General features: G+C 36.9%; 2 protein-coding genes and 1 long non-coding RNA gene across 5 annotated transcripts in view; 2 read left to right on the forward strand and 1 right to left on the reverse strand.

The window, feature by feature from the left end:
* The window catches only part of LOC124176644 (flotillin-2), a 478,641-nt gene that overhangs the window by 128,335 nt on the left and 329,235 nt on the right, over window positions 1–21,071 (forward strand). The gene's annotated exons all lie outside the window — the stretch shown is intronic.
* Window positions 1–21,071, forward strand: part of LOC124176655 — a 33,894-nt gene that overhangs the window by 6,345 nt on the left and 6,478 nt on the right. The window lies entirely within an intron of this gene.
* Window positions 6,763–18,592, reverse strand: LOC124176632 (glucose dehydrogenase [FAD, quinone]). 3 transcript variants are annotated; one of them, XM_046558182.1, is made up of 6 exons: window positions 18,465–18,592; window positions 17,069–17,336; window positions 13,956–14,221; window positions 12,233–12,546; window positions 10,028–10,328; window positions 6,763–9,700 (listed from the first exon to the last, which is right to left on the reverse strand). In XM_046558182.1, exons 3-6 carry the CDS (start codon window positions 14,091–14,093, stop codon window positions 8,585–8,587), a joined length of 1,869 nt encoding a protein of 622 aa, XP_046414138.1. In that variant the 5' UTR covers window positions 14,094–14,221; window positions 17,069–17,336; window positions 18,465–18,592; the 3' UTR covers window positions 6,763–8,584. The 3 variants fall into 3 exon arrangements, with proteins under 3 accessions (XP_046414138.1, XP_046414137.1, XP_046414139.1); XM_046558181.1 differs by having other exon boundaries at window positions 18,406–18,581; XM_046558183.1 differs by lacking the exon at window positions 18,465–18,592 and adding an exon at window positions 18,011–18,391.

The following is a 21,071-nucleotide window of genomic DNA, read 5'->3' on the forward strand; positions in this document are numbered from 1 at the left end:
AAGTCTGAAAATTCGAAACAATGATGTTTTTTTCTTGAATGGTATCGTTATATATTGTTTTGCCAAATTATAACATCTGTGTTTTGTTGAGGACATTGTCCAGTCAGACAAGACTCAAAACGACCAAGTCTTGGCGACTAATCTGAGTTCTAATAGGATTCATCAGAAAATTATCTCATGGGTACAGAAAACAATGGAAAACTGTGTATTTTGATCGTAACGTTTCAGTGATCAGTAACCTGAAACGGATTAAGATCTGTCATTACTCCCAAATTGGTATCGGTTTTGCGGATTCCATGAACCAGACTTTGTATAAAATAAATGAACTGGCTTCGAATCATATAAAACCATTTTGTTGTAAACAATACAGTTGTACCTTATTCAAAATTCATTTCGGGTGATATCAATATAGAGAATCATGTAACCACCGAAATTGAACAAACGTTTAATACAATTTCGGAACGATTTACAAAAACGAATGATTGATGAAATATATCTTCGTTAATAAATTTTATAAGAAACTCAACCTCTTAAACTTGAATTTGCGGTTTTCTATTTGCTTTTTCCGTACTGCAGAGAGATTCTTGGGACAAAATTTCATTTGATTCACCACGTAATTTCATGCATCGGGAAGGATTGGATCATTTTTTCCTTGACAGCAACAGAATGAAGTACGTTTCCATTGTTATAAATTTTGCTCGCAGCGTCTTGATGCTCAGATCTACGATTATATTGTTCCTTTCAAGGTTCGTGAAATTAGCCGTGCCGGCTTTGTTATTTTTAATAGCAACGCTTCGTGACCGGCGTGTAATTACCTTGCAAGCATTTTTTGCACACCGAGAATTCTACGTGAAATTTACACACAACAAATCTTCGCCATTTTTAATTACACGAGTCGCCTTTCTCCCGTTCATGTCATCCAAAAATAAAGAGATGTGTCGAAGGGCTGATCACTGAGTTTATTGCCTATACCCCAGATTTCAAGATCTCATGATTTTCAAAGATTTCTAAAGATTTCGAGGAGTTCAAAGACTATAGAAATTTCAGAGAGTTCAGATGATTTCATACGAAGATTTCAACGGCATCTTGTGATCTTAAGAGTTCAGAGATTTCATAAATTTCATGATGTTGCGTTAGATTTCAATGGATTCCAAAGAATGTTCAAAGAGTTCACAGAATTTCAAATATCAGAAATTTCAGAGAGGTCTGATGATTTCATACGAAGATTTCAGGGGCATCTTGTGATTTTAAGCGTTCAGAGATTTCACAAATTTCATAATGCTTCGTTAGATTTCAGGGGGTTCCAAAGAATGTTCAAAGATTTCATACAATTTCAAATATCAGAAATTTTAGAGAGTTCGGATGATTTCATACAAAGATGTCAGGGGCATGATGTGATTTTAAGAGTTCAGAGATTTCACAAGATTTTATAAGGTCCAAAAGATTTCATAGAATTTTGAACACTTCAGAAATATAGAAGGCTTGAGATGATTTCATAATAGAATTTCACGGATCTCATATGGTTTTAAGTGTTTAAAGATTTCACAATATTTCAAAAGGTTTCATGAGATTTCAATGGATCGCAAAAGATTTCTTAGGATTCACAAAAATCCTAAAGTATGGTTGGTCTTGGATGATTTCATATTAGGATTTCACGGATTACATGTGATTTTAAAGTGTTTAGAGATGTCACAAGATTTTACAAGGTTTCGTGAAATTTGAATAGATTTCAGAGGATTTTAAAAGAATTCGTAGAATTACAAAGACCAAAAATGCCACAGAGTTCAGATGATTTCGTATGAATATTCCAGGAACTTGATGCGATTTGAAAATGTTCAGGTTTCACAGAATTTCAAATTTCGATGGATTAAAAAGGTTTTACAGAATTTCAGACTTCAGAAATTTTAGAAATTTGATATGATTTCACGTTGGGATACCAGGCACTTTATACGATTTCAAGCATTTCGGGGCTTTTAAGAGATTCGATAGGATTTCAGTTATTTCTTGTAATCTCGAAGATTTTAAGGACTATAAATAATTTCACAAAATTTCATGGGAGATGTACTCCAAATTTTTCAACCCTTCGATATGTACATAAAGTACATATCGATTTTATCGCAAGATAAAGTTCCTAGATTTTGGTTTTCAAAACTTTTTAGCCCTCGTGTTAAATTTCTTATCAGAATTTAAAAATTAATCTGCCAAAAAAAGTTCCCTAATTTTTTTTTTTTTTTTTTTGGCGCGATAAGTAACAAAATAATAAATTAATATCCAATCATGAGAATTTCTTATATCGTACTGTACAGTATACATTCTTCGAATATAAAATTAAGACCTTCAAAGTCGTGACCGAGTGGTTTTTAAATTTCACTTTCGTCGAATCAATCGGTGTATTAGTTTTATAATTAACAGGTAACAATACTCGTAACTGAAAATACGAATTGCGAATCTCTCCATCGGATTTCTTTGCACCGCTAATCCGTATCCAATATTTTCAGTTTTCATTCGACAATTCACTCGTTTCACAAATAAATAAATTAATCAATTACCTTTTGCAGTTCGAAAAGTTTCATTTCATTCTTTTTTTTTTTTTTTCTGTTGTGTAAACAAACTTTCGACTCGTCTCCAGCTTCGCCGCCTTTCTCGGGTGTTTGAATATACCTCTTCAACAATTTGTCCCGAACATATTTGAACAACGAATTGCGTGTTCAACTTCTTTGCTCGCAGAACCGACACGTCCTCGAAACTCACGAGAAACACTTATTATGACTATTTTACTTCCTCATACCTTTGCACCTGTATTTTCTTAGAAATGATACTAACGCAAAGATATTATTAGCAATGAAAAAGAATTATTATTTTTTCTTCCACGTCTACCGAGTCGTAACTCAATTTTCGAAACAGTTTCAACGAAAAGACGTGAATAAAAATCAATTTTATATTACTTGAACGAAGTCGCAGATTTGTCAATGCTGTATTCAACATTGCTTGACTAAAATTGTTAAACCTCGAGGAAGTCTTTCATTCGAACATATGTTACAACTCTCATCGAACAAGTAACCGACCCTTTAAACTATCGTCTTCCTACAATGATACATTTTGTTTTGCTTTGACGAAAAACTTTCAAGAATGTATAATCAATGTTTAGGCATTCAAACAAACGAACAAAATTAAAAGTAATACTAGAGTTCAAAAAGCGAAATTCAATTTAAGCGAATTTTACAATTTTATTACAAAAAAAACTTGTTCTTTTTTTTTTTTTCTTCGTGAACAAAAAAAAAAAAAAAAATCGCGAATTTAAATTAACAAAATCTATTTCATAATCAGTGACTTTAAAATTGACGTAACATAGGTCCGTATACCAAGTTACGTTTCCTTATATGAATGACAAGTTTGTTTAATAATGTTACAACGATTGATTATTTACAAAGAATTTCAAATTCATCGACGTGCACAACTTGACGTTACAGTCTAAATTTATGGGTAGAAAATAAGTTTTTTTACTCAAAAAAGCCATCGTCTTTAGTGAATTCAATTTGATATACTTTGACCACGGTCTTTAAACACTCGAAAAAAAAAAAAAAAAAACATGGCAGACGTGGTTTATTTGAGTAAAATCAGTAAATGCTCTCTCCGTGTGTCTGATAATCAATATTTGTTTCTCGAAACTTAATTACACTTTCGTGTTTCGACTACACGCTGTAGCAACTTCAAACTTTTCATCGGCCACTTCGTTCCTTGCTTGATTTCCTGTACGGACAGCTACATGGAATCTTGTGTACAAGTGTAACGGCAAGACTGCAACAGCATCTTTCATTTTTGGAGTCAAGGCCGTTGCAGCAGCAGCTAATAGAAGGTTGTTCAACTTTAGAAATTGAACGGTGCATGTCTCACGCCCATATAATCCCACTTTTTTTACTTCGATTTCCCTACGTAATAACCTGAGCCTTCTATTTTTAGACCTACAATGTGCTTATAAAGCACGATAAGGTCGCCTTATTGATTTCTCCGTCCATCATCGGCATCCGAAAGTCTGTCTCTGACGTTATACTCCGAAGGGTTACCCTTCGTCACGTCCGAGAAGGAGGGCCAAAAATAACCTATTTCAGAATTTCTGATTACGCAATTGAGTGTCTTGTTTGAAAGCACTAATTTTTGTTTTCGCTCCCATCGGCCAAATTCGATGTACACAGCGACAAGAGAAGGAAAAAATTTTGGCAAAGCATATTTCTTGGATCAAATTTTTAAATATCGTTCTCGGTATTCGAAGTTTTTTTAATTAAACGAGGTGGGAAGATGCATCATTTTTTCATATTCTTATCACTCAGACGCTTTTGATGATACGGACTTGATACAGAAAGCATTTTGCAGTCTATGAAATTCCTTACGAAGTCATGGTGCAAATTTTCATTCCAAACTCGTTAGCCTGGTCACTGTAAATGTCTGAAGATGAATTTTTGAATAAGATTGACTGTCAAGATTTATAACTCGTGCAACGTTCGGAACTAAACAACGTTGTGTAAATATTTTTTTTACATAAAATCAAATGTCCTGCAAATTTAGCATTTTAATACTTGCGTATCACATTATACGTTGTGTATAATTTTTTTTAATTCCTTGTTACTTGATCTAGCGATGACTTGACGCATTTACAAACGTTGTGTAGGTGTAAATACGAAAGAATCTTTCATTATACTCGGTGAAAGTCTCTCTCCATTCAGTTTTATCTAGATAACGAATCGAGATACCAACAACAGGTTTTTATACGTTATATTAAGTATCTATCAAGCATTGTTTTACGCTTTGTGGAATAATTATGTTTCTGATTTTGATAATAATATTCTTTCAAAGCATGCTTGAAAAGTTAGATTTTCGGAGCCTGCGGGATGTGCGTAAAATGCATCATTTCCAAACAGTGCGGTAAAACGATGTTGGTGCATGCGCACAATTGAAAAAGCTATATTTCACACACTAGTGCTTTTTGTTTGGTGTACGCGCTCTTTGCATTGAGCGTAAGTTACCTAACCTCAATTTTACAGGTTATCAGTGGGACCCTCGTTACTTCGCAAATCAATCTTTTCCTCACAGGTGAAAAAATAACGCATACAAGTGATATCTGGCTCGTACGATGGCAGCACTTGCTCTAACATTGAGGCTCATGCTACAAATTTCACACTCATCGGAAATCGTCCACTTTTCGCACTAGTGACGCAATGTACTATGACATAGGTATATACGTATAACGTGTATGGATTTTGTGGAAATGAAAAAAAAAGTAAAACCTAATTCGCGAAGAATATTTCGTAGAAGAAAAAAGTGTTCGATAAAAAAAGCTTCACAATTCCGATAGACAAAACAAAGAAAACAATTTCAGGACCGCGTAGGAATGAGTGAACTAGTACTCGAGAAATTTTGTTATTCTGGATGAAAATCGTTGAGTCAAGTGTTTTATAGATATAATTATGCAGGAAATTTGAGGTAGGTACTTGAGTTATTGACTCAATGACGATGTCCGAAAGTTTTTTTATTCACCATTCTCGAAAATATTTGATTTGATTGAATGATATTCAATCTGTGAATGTGTTTCGCTACTTTTTTCAGTCACGGTAAATCCACACCCAACGTACAACGTCGTGCAATCAAGTATGTATGGATTACTCCATACCGACGATATTCTGAAATCGCACGTATTATATCGTTGTGGCGTATAACGCATTCCGCGCACGCAATTCTTGTTTGGATTTGTATATTTCAACGTGTGCAGACGTAACGTACAAACCCAAACTTGCCGGCAGTAAAATGAAAGTTTTGCGTGGTGATGAATTTCGACTGTATATTTATCTTTCTACGTCCCACTTGTCGTTCTCCTTTTCTCCAGTTATTCCGTGGTGTAATGTGCGAAAAAAAATCTGCACCCGGTGTTTTTTCAAGATTAATTAGTTTATCATACTTGATCGCGATATCAGTTGAGGTTAATTAAAAATATTGAATACACTAAATGAACGTTGGCCGTCCTGTTGCATATATAGAGACTGGTTCTTTAATTATTCAGTTCCTCAGTCGGAGTGCCGTGTACCTACATTATAAAAGCATATCGTTAATATCTACATGCTTCCGAGCTGATGAACTCTCTCCTTTGATTTCTGGTTAAGGACATGGCTATTCGGTACCAACTATATTGGTACAATTCACTCTTGAATGCAGGAAACACAAGCTGACGTCATTCGTGGTTCGATTATTTTTTCAAGCGAGTTGAAAACGTGGTGTTATGAAATTACCGTTCTTATTCAGAAATATCGTTATTGCAGAATTTTAGACTGTCGGTAAGGTAGAAAGCTTAGCTCGGCTTCTTAATTGGAAGTGTTATTATTGCAGAATTCTGAACTGTCGGTAAGGTAGGAAGTCTTGCCTGGTATTCATATCTACGAGATTCCAGTGAAAATAAAAAGTCAACGGAGTCCTGGGATGACGGAGAAATTTTTTCAAATTCTGTTTGAAACAACAATCGTACGGAAATATGATTGTGCACGGTTGATTGTAAAAATGAACAATAATTACGTTATTCAAGATAGTAATACAAAATGTCGCTGGTCTGTCGCTGAATCAGAGAAAATAAAACACAACTGGAATGTACTTGTGAGTTGAAATTGTTTTGTTATTTTCCATTTTTTTAATGACATATTTGCACCAAGAAATAATGTTTTTTTTTCCGAAAGGGTATTAAATTATGTGCTAATATTAGGATTTGAATTTATACATAGTTTTATTTTTCACATTTACAAATTATTTGCAGTTTTGTTTTGCTATTAAAATTATTACAACTGTCGAAACTCTTCCATTCTGTTTCATATCTCCCATCTAAACCTATTACAACGTAACGTATATAAAAAAGAAAATATGTCTCACGATTACTCGCAAACATTTAGTTACATTGACGAGAAAAAGAGTCGGATGGAAAATGGCACGTGTATCGTAATATAATACATAATTATAACCTTATTTACAGATATTTTTACAATTATAGTCACAAAAATTCATATGAATCCACACTCGAAAGTCGAAATTATTCTTAAACCTTGCAAATTTTAATCGGTTAGTCTAAAAAATGGATAATGAATTTATTTCAATTGCATGTAGTCAACGCCGCGTTGATAATCTGTTTTTTCAATTTCTGAAAAGATAGCCCAAAACCGTTCGCCATTAGTTTCTAATTATTGATATTAAAATTTTTGAAACATGGCAAACCAAAAAATCGTTGAATTTTCAATTAAGGGCCGATCGCAGTGCCCACGAAGCTACTCTTTTCCAGAGTGAGGAAATTATTTGAAACTTTGGAATATAATAGCATTTACTATTGTGTTTGTGTGTTGGCTGAAAAAAAATTCGAAAATTGATGTAAAAATATGGAAAACATAGGATTCGGATATCAGTAGCGTAATATAACCTCAAACTAAATAAGAATCTATTACATGTTCAGTGTTTCCATCAATTTTTCGAATCGCTTTTAGCCAATATATGAGCATAATTTCAAACACTATCATTCTTCAAAGTTTGATACGATTTCGTTGCTCCAAGAAGAGAGAATTGTAAAACCCTTAAGAATACCGCATTTTGTCAACCAAAAGACTGTTCGAACTATATGTAACCTTTATTCAGAAAGTGTAAAGTGTGAAGCTCGAAATGCTTTGTCTATATCACTTACGAATAATTAACAAAAACAAACTATACGCAAGTATGACGATTACTCGGAAAGAGTACGTAACTGGTATGAGTAAGATTCTTTAATTGTGCAACGAAAAATCAATACACCGTCTAAACTTGACCCGATTCCGGTCATTTATTTGTCGGGATGACTCAGTTGGTGAAGTTTTGATTGTTACACAGCCTTAAACCGATCTTACCAAACAGTATCCTAATTTGAGCAGCCCGGCTAGCTCATTGAGTAACCAACGAACCGAAAGTAGCTCGTTCTCTATATCTGAACTTAATCACATCAACCACATTTTTCCGCTCATGTAAATCGGAGCGTTCGTATAATAATTTTTAATACTTCTATGATTCTTAAATGTCGCAATACAAAAGTAATGTATTATCGAATTTTAAGCATATTCCGTTCATTCGTTTGCAAAGTAAACGGAGAATAAGAATGATGTCAGTCGTTTGTCGAGTGTAGAACTGTCACATGACCTTGAAATTAATTCTATAACAAGTGAAACTTCCTTGTTTCCCAAGTCTGCTTAATCGTAAATTCCGCGATGAAAATGTAGTACACTGTTAAAGTTGGAGCCGATTTTGTTCGTTTGTTCATCGATAAAACGGAAACGGTCGAGGTGACTCTGTCGGTAAAGGCAGGACCATCACACGCCCTTGAAACTCTGATGAAAAGTGAAACTACCTCGCTCACCAAGACTGTTTTATTCCCAATTCCGCGATTAAAACGCAGTGCACTGTCGAAATTTGAGCCAATTCCATTCGTCTGTTTTATCGAAATGACTTGGTGGATGCAAATAGAGCAGTCGCACAGCCTCGGAGCTGATAAACATCATGCGTGTCTCGTGATGTCCGCGGATTATTGCGAGCTTTGCTACCTCCCCGTTCCCTGGAATTTCTTGTGCACACGCCAGTCCTGTTTGATCATGTCGCTGGCCTTTTCGCCTATCATGATCACGCCGGCGTTGGGATTGCCACTGACAATCTTAGGCATGATGGAAGCATCGATGACTCTGAGCCCTTGAACGCCGTAAACCCTAAGCCTGGGATCGACAACAGCGTCCGGATCATCGGCCGGTCCCATCTTGCACGTTCCAACGGGATGGTAAATGGTGAAGGTAAAATGGCGAATGGAACATTCCCAGTACTCGTAGGTGTCGAATGGAAACCTCTGGCAGCCGGGGAAGGGTATCATGTGAGGACGCGATCCGAACCTCTGGAAGGTCGTTGTGTTGGACACTTGAAGGGCAATGCGGATGGCCTCTACCAGCACGTCCATGTCTTCCTTGTGGGTAAAGTAGTTCGGATTGATGTCCGGGTAAACCGCCGGGTCGCGGCTCCGAAGTCGAATCCAGCCGGCACTTTTCGGCCGCAGTAGCAGAGGCAGGATTGTCCAGGTCTCCGCACTTAGCAACGGTTTGTATACGGTGTTGAAGACGCTATCTCTGAGCCCCAATATCCGTCGGATATGCTCGCCGCCGTCCGAATTTATCGAGCTTGGCGCAAAGTGGAATTGCACGTCCGGGAAGGCACCTGACTTATCGGCGAAGCGCGTGTTCACAAAGGCGAGACCTTCCACGCCCAGACTCGTCATCGGGCCTCTCTCGCTCACTATGTAGTCCATGGCCACTGGCAGCGTTTGGAACCGGTCTTTCCGTAGCGTGACCGGCTCGTTGACGATGAACGTCAGGCCGCCCAAGCCCACGTGGTCCTGCAGGTTTTCGCCCACCTTCAGATCCGACAGCACCGGGATTCCGAGACTCTCCAAATGCTCCTTCGGCCCGATTCCCGACAGCATCAGCAGCTGCGGTGAACCGATCGCTCCCGATGAACTGATTATCTCTCGCCGGACTCGCACCGCGTTCATTCTTCCGTCTCGCACATACTCGACCCCGATTGCTCGCTTGTTCTTGTTGAAGATTATCCGCGTTGCTTGCGCCTTCAGCGCTATGTGCAGGTTTCGCCGATTTCGTACCGGTCGCAGGAACGCCTGCAAGTAATAAAATTCAAGCGTCAGATTTCGGCGTTCTCCCGAGCTTATTGACCCCTCTGTTTGACCAAGAGTGCCAAAGCTCGAAATGTTTTTTTCTTTTACCAAATTCACCAAAAATCGGGAACGAAATGTTTTTTTCAAATCAACACGGGCTGACTTCATAACAAAAATTGTCCTTCTATTCTTCACTTTTCAACAATCGTATGACGTTAATACAGAATTGGACAAATATTTATACAAGCATATTTCGTCGACAAATTCAGTGAATTCAAGCAACCCTGTCTCTGTTTCTAGCAAAATGATTTCGCGAAAGGTGTCGCATGCCTTTGCCGTCGAGCAGCGACTCCCTCTTCGTATCGTCCCTTGGGCCAGCATGAAGCCCGTCTGGTTGGCTCCGTTTATGTCTCGGTTCTCGTAGCCCAGCTCGCTCCCTGCCTTGATGAATGCCACAGCCAACGGCGTCCGCCACGGCGATTCCTGTACCGTCAGGTAGCCGCCGGTGCCGTGGTACCCAGTTCGAGCCAAGTAGGGGTTCCTGTTGTCTTCCGACTTTAAGAAGTACGGCAGCACCTCCTCGTAGCTCCACCCGCTGTTTCCCAGCTCTGCCCAGCCGTCGTAATCCAGTCTGAAAACCGGGTACGATCATTTGAGGGGGTTCGACGGTCAAAAACTGATACCGTTTATTAATTTCACCAGATAGACCGTACACTTGGGGACAGTGAATCTTAGACGGCTAATTTTTTACACCAGACAGTTATGTTGGCAACACAGAGAAACCTGCAGCGCCACAGTCGGCCGAGCGTGAAACAAACTCAACCTCAATAAACGTAACATAACCCATGGCCGTCGAATTTAACCTTAGAATTGACGTGTCAATCCAACAAGTCATTATCCCCGCGGTATTCTACGGTTAGATTCGACGGTCATGGGTTATGTTACGTTGATTGGGGTTGAGTTTGTTTCGCGCTCGGCCGACTGTGGCGCTGCAGGTTTCTCTGTGTTGCCAACATAACTGTCTGGTGTAAAAAATTAGTTGTCTCAAATTCATTGTTCCCAAGTGTACGTTGAGGATTTATGAAATTATTACATTTGTGAACCACGAAGACCTCTTCAAAAGTAGGAAAATAAAAAATACTGGAATTGTGGACAGAAACTTCGAAATCGATGCTTCGTTTTCAATTATTTTAAATCGTTTCGAAACGATAAAAAAACGTTATTAAATTCTTTAGATATGCTTCCATCGTGGCTCATTTTATTTAGAAGATTTTCTTATACTAAGTCACTGGAAATTTTTTTGTTTATCAAGTCGGCATTTTTTAATATTCAACTTTAGAACGTTGGAACATTTAGAACATTTCATGTTGAGTCGCAGGAAATCGCAATGAATTACTGATTACACTGAAAATCAAAGAAAATTAAATGATGAAGTACAAATTGATAGAAATCTCGGAAATTCAATCTTAAGTCAAGGAGAGCATTATGTCGCGGAAACTGATCACTATTAAGGTGCAAATGTCAATTTATATTTGGTTTTTGCTGTTTCAACACTAAGAACCACATTTCACATAATCCACTCATGCAGAGTTGTATATGTGAAGGTGCACCGTTAGTCCAGTTTGGCTCCGTAATAAAACAGTGCCATTTCCTTGTAAAATACTGGTACATTTTTTTCCATTTTCGCCCAAAGTCTGGCAGTAAAAAATATTCTTTACAGTCAACTTGTCGTCGCAGATCCTCACACTCGCACAGAAAAGGCATATTTTCTGAACGCAACATTACCTTGTGAGGTCGAATTGAGCCAACGATGTACTCTTAACTTTACAACAATTACAACTATCTGGGTTTGCTGAAAAATAGACCTATACGCGGTCACCAATTTATTGCCCGTGAAATGATTACGTCAAACTTAGGTTGTGATGTGAACAGCTAACATGAACCATGAATTTTTCGAAACTGTTAAAATTTATGCTGCTCGATGAAAAAAGAAATATTTGCATTCTGTAGTACATAATCAGTTTGTCCAATGAAATAAAATCATTTGTTTGATTCCTAAGCGAGTGGCCTCTCACAAGGAAGTTATCCCAGGTGGATCTCTGTGATATGATTTCTTTTGTAATATGTTATAGTAGACTAAAAAATAAGCGACGCGTATTTTTTTTTATCTGCCATTAAATACTTTAAGGGGCCTTAATCACCCTGCAAAGTAAGGCATGTCGTTTAAGTCGGAACATAATATTGTTTAACCAATCCTAGTGGAGAAGATGTCTCATAACGAGAAATGAAAAACGTTATTTTCTTAATTGAATACAAAAACTGCCAAGACGCGACTTATGACATGCATTAATATGGAAGGTGGTTTCACTCTCCTAAAGTGTTGATGGCAGACAAAGAAAATACGTGTCGCTCAGTTTTTAGTCTTCTAGGTATAACATATTACAAAGGAAATGAAATCGGAAAGATCGAGTTGTGATAGACCCAAGCTGACCTTCCTTGTCAGTTTCGAAAGCACGAGACCTTAACTTTGCTCACCTGTTGCCGCGCACGTAAATCATCGAGTTCAAGACGCTGCTGCCCCCCAGAACTTTGCCTCGAGGCCAGTTGCATCGATCCCCTACCATCGCAAGGCAATAGGCCGAAGCACCCGGGGGTGAAGTTTGGTACTTCCAGTCGAACTCCGAAAGCTGCGTGTATCCCGCCAACGCCGGGACGTCGGAAATCTCGTTCTCATCGCCGCCTGCCTCGAGGAGCAACACCGTCCAGTTCGCTACCTCCGATAGCCTTGAAGCCACCACGGCTCCAGCGCTTCCACCCCCAATAACGATGAAATCGTACATCGGCAGAAGCTAAAAGAAGGTCGAAAATTGCGTAACCGTTATTCAGTTTTCGAAAACCGACCAGACCCAAGTCTCGATTCGCACAAAGGATTCCTTCAATCTACTGAAATGTGGCTGAGGAAACAGAATTTTTTTCAATTGAAGTAAACGTTATTCTATTAAAAAAGAAAAAGAAAAATAACACCGAACTTTTGTTTCGTGGATAAAACTACGTTCATGTAATCGAGAGTGTTTGTGTTACTTGAAGAGTTATGTCCCTCACACTTGGAAACTGCAATGCTCGACTCGATGCTCGAAAAACGAGTTGATATAAAGTCGCGTTAAATGGTACAAGTAATGTACTAGTAATTTACTAGTAACTGTTGTTAATCGTTATCCAAGGTCACGATAAATATTTAGAGGTTCAACGTGATCATAAAAATAGTGAAATTTACACTGTTTTACGTAAGTCAAACCATAAAACTCAAGACCCAGATTCAGCGTATTAGGTATGAATGAACTGGACCGTCTGAATTAAAAGTTGGTAATAGCGAAAAACATGTTTAAAAAAGTTTCAGTAGTGTCATTTGAGCCATTGATGGTGAACTCAGATGAAAGAACGTCCCTTCTATGTAGCAGAAACGAATCTGAAGGAATTCGAATATCACGTGCTGATAAATATGAAAAATTTTACATAACGTTTCAAGATGCTTTTACATCCGCTTGTAACGGGAAAAAATTAGGTAATATTACATTATAGTCATGGTATTTTTATACAAGACTGGAAACGATAGATGGTTGGAAAGACCTTCATATCAGGGTTGGTTTCGCCTTTCGCAGACAGTCTGACCGCCGAAGGCGCTGTCAGGTATGATAAACGAGAATCTTTTGAGGTCTGTGACAAAAATTTCAAAGAAAAAATACTTCACCTCGAAAGTTTGAAGTCCATTATTAATTTAGAAAAAAGTGCAACCACACCGTCAAAGCGTTGCTCATAACTGGGGCTTATTATCGACACCGAAAAGTAGGTGAGCGTTTTAATTTACATAAAACTTCTTTCCGAATTGTCCATATATCTTAACGTATGGTAGGTACTGGAATTTGCTCATAATCATATGCTCGTTTCTATGACGTTATAGAAATGTTACTTCATTCTTCTTCACTATGATCAGTACACTGCTGAAATTTTTCAATGTCTTTCATTATCTTTCTAACAAACTTTTCATTCAGGTGGTTTAACGAATTCGTCCTCGATTGCGGACATGTACTTGATACAAGTCAGACTCGAAGTTTTTATTTGTGGTAAAAAAAATGCCACGATGATTACAGTCCCGTTTTGAATTTGCTTGAGCACAACCGAGTCGTTTTACTTCGTAATGAACTTGCGCAAGCTGCGGAATTCCGGGTCTTTCATGTTCTTCGCTACTGCGATATTTCACCTGTCTTGCGTCGGTTGGATGACCCTCTGGGTCGACGCTGTTGTAGCGAATGACGCTGAGGCCGATGGCGATCAGCGGAATGGCGGTCAGTCCCAACAGCGAAGAGGATCCAGCAAGCGCTGCCAAGCCGGTCGACATCTTGGTTCTTCGATGTTAGCTTTTGGCGAAGTTTATGGTCATTCGATCCGAAACGCCATGGCGATAATGGACGAAGTCGCCGACTGGCAGGCAGGAAGGAAATGAGAGAGTCGATACTCTCGCTGTTTCTGCATGAATATTTACTCGTTAGATCGATTTTATGATTAGAAACTTCTCGGTTTCGTATTTAACGTGATGCTAGTCTCTGCGATCATTTATCCGGTGAGAATTAATGTCATTTGCAAGTTTTGGCTGAGGTGCAAAAAGCGTTTGCTGATGCACCGAGTCCATTGCCTTGGATAAATTAGACGCGAAACCTTAAAGTTCGATATCTACATGTGAAAATGTGACGGATGAAAACTTGAAAAAAGTTGCGAAAGCTCAAAGTCTTCCGGATCCAATGAGTCGTCCTCAGTTATGAAGTACGATTCAGGACATCGCGACATATTTTCCTCAATCCGTCGACACGTGGACAAAGTTCGACTGGTTGCAACACGCTGGTGAAGAATGTGAAAAATTTGAAAGAATTCAAAGACTTTCTCTGAAAATTAGTTAAACTAGAGCCGTTTCAAATTTTGAAACTTTTCAAATATCGCAATCTCCTAAGTTGAAAAGCTGCGAAACTGCGATCGTGGAAACTGATGAAACTAGGCAAAAGCAAAATACTTTTAAATTTTCAAAAAGGTATAGATTTCTTCACGCTTCCGATATATTTGAACAAAAGCCATGCGACATATTAGTTGTGAAGAGAATTGAATAGTCTACATTTTTCCACAAATTTTGAACTATTTTAAATTTGCCGAGCTTCGCTATATTTTCGTTCACGAAAGTTAAATTTTTTTCTAGACTTTTCAAAATTTCAAAAGCCATCGGTTTCAACCCTTTTCGCTGCTGGTATTTGAAATGTTCGAATTTTTTTACGCCCCGTAATAAAAAAACGGCAGCAAGTTAAACTTTGCCTTTCAGCAAATGCTGCAAAAATAAGATACACGTTTTTAAACCTCAAAGCGATTATTGCTATAAACTTCACGGTTTTACTCGGAGGTTTCAAAAAGTTTTCTGACTTTTCTTGGAACCTTTTTTGCGCCGAAATTATCAGCGCTGAAATCAGTCGGTCAAGTTGTGTAAAAGAATTGTCATCAGTCAAAATTACACTTCTGCATTATAATTGTACATAAAAAACCCATTACACATCCATCTTTTGTAATTAAGAATGGATTTAATATTTTACTTTGTTTCAATTACAAATCACATATGGGGAATTCCATACGATTTTGTTCAAAAATGGTTCTGCAATTACCCCAACTGGTTAATCATTTATAATATAAATATTGAGAGTGATTTTGAGAAGAACCTTTTTTAAAATTCTCAAAAAATTCTCAATAACTGTATTTTATTTTCCAAACATTTCAAGGCTGGCCCAATGGATCGATTTTTTTTCTATTTTTATTTTTTTTTCTTTTCAGCACCAAATTTTTTTGACCAACTAAAACATTGTTTAAATGGCCTGAAAATCTTCAAAAAATTCTCAAAACTTCGATTTTTCACTCAGAACGTTTCTACACCGGTTTAATTATGAAGTTGATAAGAAAAGTTGCACGTACCACAAAATAGATAAAAATCGCTCCATAATGAAACTGGTCTAGAAATGTTCCAAGTGGAGAATAAAAGTTTTGAAAATTTTCAAAATTTTCAGACCGTTTAAACAATGTGTTAGCTGACCAAAATAATTTAAAGTGCTGGTAAAAAAATGGGAAAAAATCGGCCCATCATTTGTCCGATCTTGAAATGTTTGGAATAGAAAATACGATGTCTGAGAATTTTTTAAGAATCTTAAAGTAGGTCTTTTTCTCGAACACTTTAAATATTTGTAAATAATTGAACAGTTGAATAAGAAATTTGAAAAAATCACGGTACGGTTTCAGAGTCGGTATTATTGCAAAAAATTTATTAAACAAAATAATAAATGGCGAGGGTCAGACGTTGATCGGGTTCTCATGGAATTCCCCAAATGTAACTTTTCATTAAAATGTAATTAATAACAAATTGTAATTAAGGATTGTGGAACATACTGCACTAGGCGTACAAACTTTTTTTTCTTTCAAATACCGTCTCTCATTGACGCAGGTCAGTAACTCTTTTAATTATAACCGTAAGTATTGTTGCCATTTATTTTATATCCGTTTCTTGTATATGTAGAGAACTTTGCAACATATTTCTTTGCGGTTCTTTACTGTTTCTGACAGCATACTGATAGGTTGCAATACTTGAGAGTAATTATTGCGAGACACTGTAAATTATTATTGTTAGAAACAAATTGATTCTCACAAATCGCGACAGTCGAAGTAATAATTCATTTCCGAGAAAATGACCCTTCTACATGTTTTACATAAATTATAAGTCTTTGGAGTCGCTAATTACGAATTTTAAATCGAATTTAAAAAGTTCAAGATGGCGGATCCAATATGGCAGATAGAAATTTCAAATTCCATCGAATCCATGAAAAAAACTCTGACCAGGGATTTTCGGGGTTGATAATAAAGAATCTGAAATCAGATTTTGAAAATTCAGTACGGCGAATCCAATCGGTGATACTGAAAACCACTGTATAGAGTTTTTTGTCCGTATTCCATGAAATTTGAAATCTTCGTTCACCACATTGGATCCATCATCTTGAATTTGAAAAATCTGAATTCAGATTTGTAATCAGCGACGCCGAAAACTCCTGCGTAAAGTCTTTCAACTGAATTCAGTGAAGTTTGAAACTTTTGTCTGCCATATTGAATCAGGCATTTAGAGTTTTTCAAATTCGATTCAAGATTCGTAATCGGTGACACGAAAAACCATACAATACCATCTTGTTACAAAAGTTGGCTCAGAACAATAATGCGCGAGTTAAAAGGTTAGGAAGGAAGAAAGATCGGACTCTGATAAATTGATAAATGCAAATATTCTAAATATAGGTCGTCACTCACCTGTAATCTTGAAAGTTATAATGACGGATTCACTTTCACTCAAGATCAAGTTGTTGTTCACACGTGTTGTGTGAATGGCGGCAAAACTGCAGCCGAAAGTTTCGACCGTTCTTGGTGAAATTTTGCAACTATTAACGCCGCCGAACTTCGGACCAAGTTACACGCGTTGCTGATATAACTTTCTTTCGAAAACTAGACGGCTAGACTGATAGGTTTTGCTCCAGGCTATCATCCACTTGACCGCGTATATTCACGCGCGATGAATAAGCTGAAAGAAACGGTACTTGTTTAAAGTCATACAAGGAGCATTGAAGTAGTAAAGTTTAAACGAAGGCTAAATTTATTCTTTTCTTCTCATTTTCAACATCAATATCCTTCAAGTTTTTTTAGAATAATTGCGACTAGAATTTACATTTTTCTCTCCGAGTTATTAAAAATAGTTTATAAATTTTGTCAACATTACAGCTACCGTCATTGAAACGTCGCAAGCTACTACTGTTAATCTTATTATGGATAATTCAGAAAATTTGTATAATCTCTGGCCGAATTACGCGGGCATCTGTTGCGTTAACTTATCAAACTGAAATCAGTTATGCGATCATGATTTATATATTTATATAAATTTGTTTCCTCCTCGTACAGAAAATGTTTCTACATATTGTATAACATTGTCAGTTGCTCCGATATTATTATTGTCGCCAAATACTATCAATATTTATTTGACCATATTTGTTTCTTTTCACGTTTCAAAAGCAATCGATTCTAATTTTATTCGGATACGTTTTCCTTTCAAGTCTTAGCGGCTTCTCAAAATTAGCTTATCCAAAATATAACTCAGAGAATTTATAAAAAATGTATTTGCGAATCAAATGAACTATCTCCAATCAAAATTGGTCAAACTGTATAAATTTTTCGATCGATGAAAAGTGATGGTACAATTACATTTCATTGATATTATTAACAAGAAAGTGGTTTCATTTCAAATTCAATGTTTCAAAATGTTTTTCCCGCCTAACGAGAGCTATTTTAATCACATATTCTATCACTTTTCACACACTTTCTTTGTACAAAATCGAACCACGTTTTTGTTCACCGAAGACGAAACTTGTACGGACACTCAAAAAAAAAAAAAACCATCACTTAACAAGTTCCATCGCATCTCATTTATGATTAAAAATTGACCGATTTTCGTTATTGGAATGCCTGACTGGTTTATCAATGGAATCGAATCTCGGACACCGAATGGTCAATTGATTCGATAAAGCGATGAATTATACAATGAAATTTTTTCAACGTAAGGAAGACAGGGAACGGTATTTTTATTTGTGCCACGGTACTTTTCTCCTTGGAAGTCGGTGAACCGTAAACCGTTGACTGTGTTCACTGAAAAACTCACTTGCACTGATCAGCTGACGTCACGGATTATCGTCAGCGGAAACGATGGAACAGTTTTTAGTTTAGTTGACCGAGAACAAATCGCGAATATAAAGTGAGCCGGTCTTGAAGTCGAACGTTGGCTCCTCGTCTCGGTGAATGCCAGGAGTGAAACTCGCCAGCTCTTCCCCCGCCATCGTGTCCCACCTTCACCATCGCCCAGTCGTCGTCTATTCGACAAGAAACCTCTGCCTGCCTATTTCAAATTCATTCCCGAACGCTAACGGATAAATTGGACGTATCGTCTGAATGAAAAGTTAGGAAAAGCAAACAGAAACGTTTAAAAATCTCCAACAGTGTTAGCTCAGGGTAGCCACACATTTGGAAAACGTAGAAATGTCGGAGAAATTTTTATTCAGTCATGGGAAAAACTGAAAACTTCACTTTTCCATCATGGGAATTGGAAATCATTTTCTGAGGTAGCAAATTTACTTTCATCCGTACAGAAAACAAATTGGCTTGAATTGACTTTTTTATTCACTGTACTTTTCTTCGATTCGAATTGAATTAATAGGTTGAAAGATTTTGATTTTTTTAACCTGTACTAGAAGTGGTAAAATGTCAGTGAAAACTAGGTTTTAGGTCTTGGAAAACCTGGAAATTTCATGGAATTTTTTTTTTTTCCAAAAAATTTGTGGCCACCATGTATTTGTACCGATGATACAGAAATTAAATTTGACAATATATGTACTGGGAATGAATCTGACTGTGAGCAAACTTAAATGACATAAGAAATTTTGAGCGGATGTTTTATAATTAATATGCTCAAAAATAATTACACTTTGGTATTTTTTACCTGATTAGAATCTTTTTTTGACATATTTTGTACTTTGTAGACATATTTAGAAAGGAGTTGTCAAGTTGCAATTCAATATTTTTCAACCAATTTGTCGGTATTTGGACAGCGAGCAAATTGAGCCCAAAAGCTTTATAATGGGTTAAAAAACCTCTATAATTTAATAATTTTCACAGCTTTATTTTAAACAATGTTCTAAAATTGTTGATATCTTAGCTCGTGTTGCTCGAGTGTTCCCAAAATTCTTTTCTACAAGGCAATAGGAATGTTGTTTCATAGTTTAAACCATTATTGCTGCAAATAACGTTGATGGAAATTTTTTGAACATCTTTTCCCCCTTTTCCCAACTTTTCATTCAGACGGTCCAGTCGATTCATCCTCGGAACCGACTCTTCCAGTCTTCCTTGACATACGTGACTGACCGCAGGTGCACATGCACAACTTCTTCATTGCCTGCTTAAGAATTTATCGTCAGGTGTACAGTCCGGTTGGAATGCTGTCAAAATAAAAGTATGACAAAATAAAAAAACCGTTCCACCTTTTTTTGTGATTGGAAAAAATCTGTAGCGCATACCAAATTTTAACAAGTCATAGCTTATTTTATTTGCAATTGAATCGTCTACAGATTAACTGAAATTGAATTGTTATTCAGTTTTTAAGGGGACTAGAGCGTCGAATTGGGAAATAATGGATGCCAGTAAAAAAATTTGATTTTTCACAATTTTTATTAATGGTTTGAATGATGTAAGACAATTTTTTTTCAATCACACAAAGTTGATAATAGCTTAGAGTATAAGAAAAATAGTAAGTTTAGAGAATTTTTTGACACATGCTTCGCTTTTCAGCGATATCTTGAATTCTACCAGCCCGATTTCATTCAAGTTTCACTGAAATACTCCCAGGGCATGTAGTTTTCGGGGCATAATCGAAGTAAAGAAAAAAAAAAAAAAAAAAAAATTCTACCATTTTCGTAAAAACATCGATTTTTTGCCAGAATTCAAAGCTTCGTTAATTAGTAATTAAAAAAATAAAGTTTTCCCAGAAACTCCCGAGTATGGTCCGAAAATGACGCACGTAATGAAGATGCTTTTCAAATTTTGAGCTGACCGGAAGCTCCGTTTTAGAGAAATCGTGTAAAAATGCTCAAAAAATAAAATAGGAGAAAAACGCTTTCACTGTTTTGGATGCTTTTGCGGAACGATCATCAGTGCTTATGACGATTAAAAAGCTCCCTGCGTTGTGACCCGGAGTTTCTAATGCAACATCCTCCTCGATCCTCTGTTATTCTATGATTCTTTTTCTCTACTTCAGCCTTCTTTTGATCGTTTTTCCATATCAATCCACCTGGCGGGATATCAAGATTTCACGAAAGTCGAGTTCACGAAGCGCGCAATGATTCACGTTTTCAGTTGTCCAAACCGTAATATTTTAAATTTTTCATAAATTAAAACGCTTAAAAAAAAAAATAAAGGAAAAGATCGACTCGCGTAAAATCGATACATGTTGCGTATATTAATAACTAAAGCTTAATCTCTAAATGTATTTATTCCGTGAAATATCCGAATCAGGCAGCTTATGAAGAGTTCGTTGAAAAAAATTACGAGCTTCTACACATTGAAGTTGGAAAAACTATACGATTTTGCCATTAATAAAAGTTGTTCGATATTTTCATTACTCCTGGTTTATTTTAATGACTAAACCGTCTCGATCAAAACACACTTCTTGGAATTCTTTTTACACCATAAAGACCGTTTAATTTCCTGGCAGCTCATT

This window comes from Neodiprion fabricii, chromosome 2, assembly GCF_021155785.1.
Source record: "Neodiprion fabricii isolate iyNeoFabr1 chromosome 2, iyNeoFabr1.1, whole genome shotgun sequence".
Lineage (NCBI taxonomy): Eukaryota > Metazoa > Arthropoda > Insecta > Hymenoptera > Diprionidae > Neodiprion > Neodiprion fabricii.

Coding starts and splice junctions, on each gene's coding strand:
- LOC124176632 (XM_046558182.1), bottom strand. CDS start 14,093: ATGTCGACCGGCTTGGCAGCGCTTGCTGGATCCTCTTCGCTGTTGGGA. Junction 10,329..12,232: donor ATTTACGTGCGCGGCAACAG/GTGAGCAAAGTT, acceptor CCCGGTTTTCAG/ACTGGATTACGACGGCTGGG. Junction 9,701..10,027: donor GTCGCTGCTCGACGGCAAAG/GCATGCGACACC, acceptor TATTACTTGCAG/GCGTTCCTGCGACCGGTACG.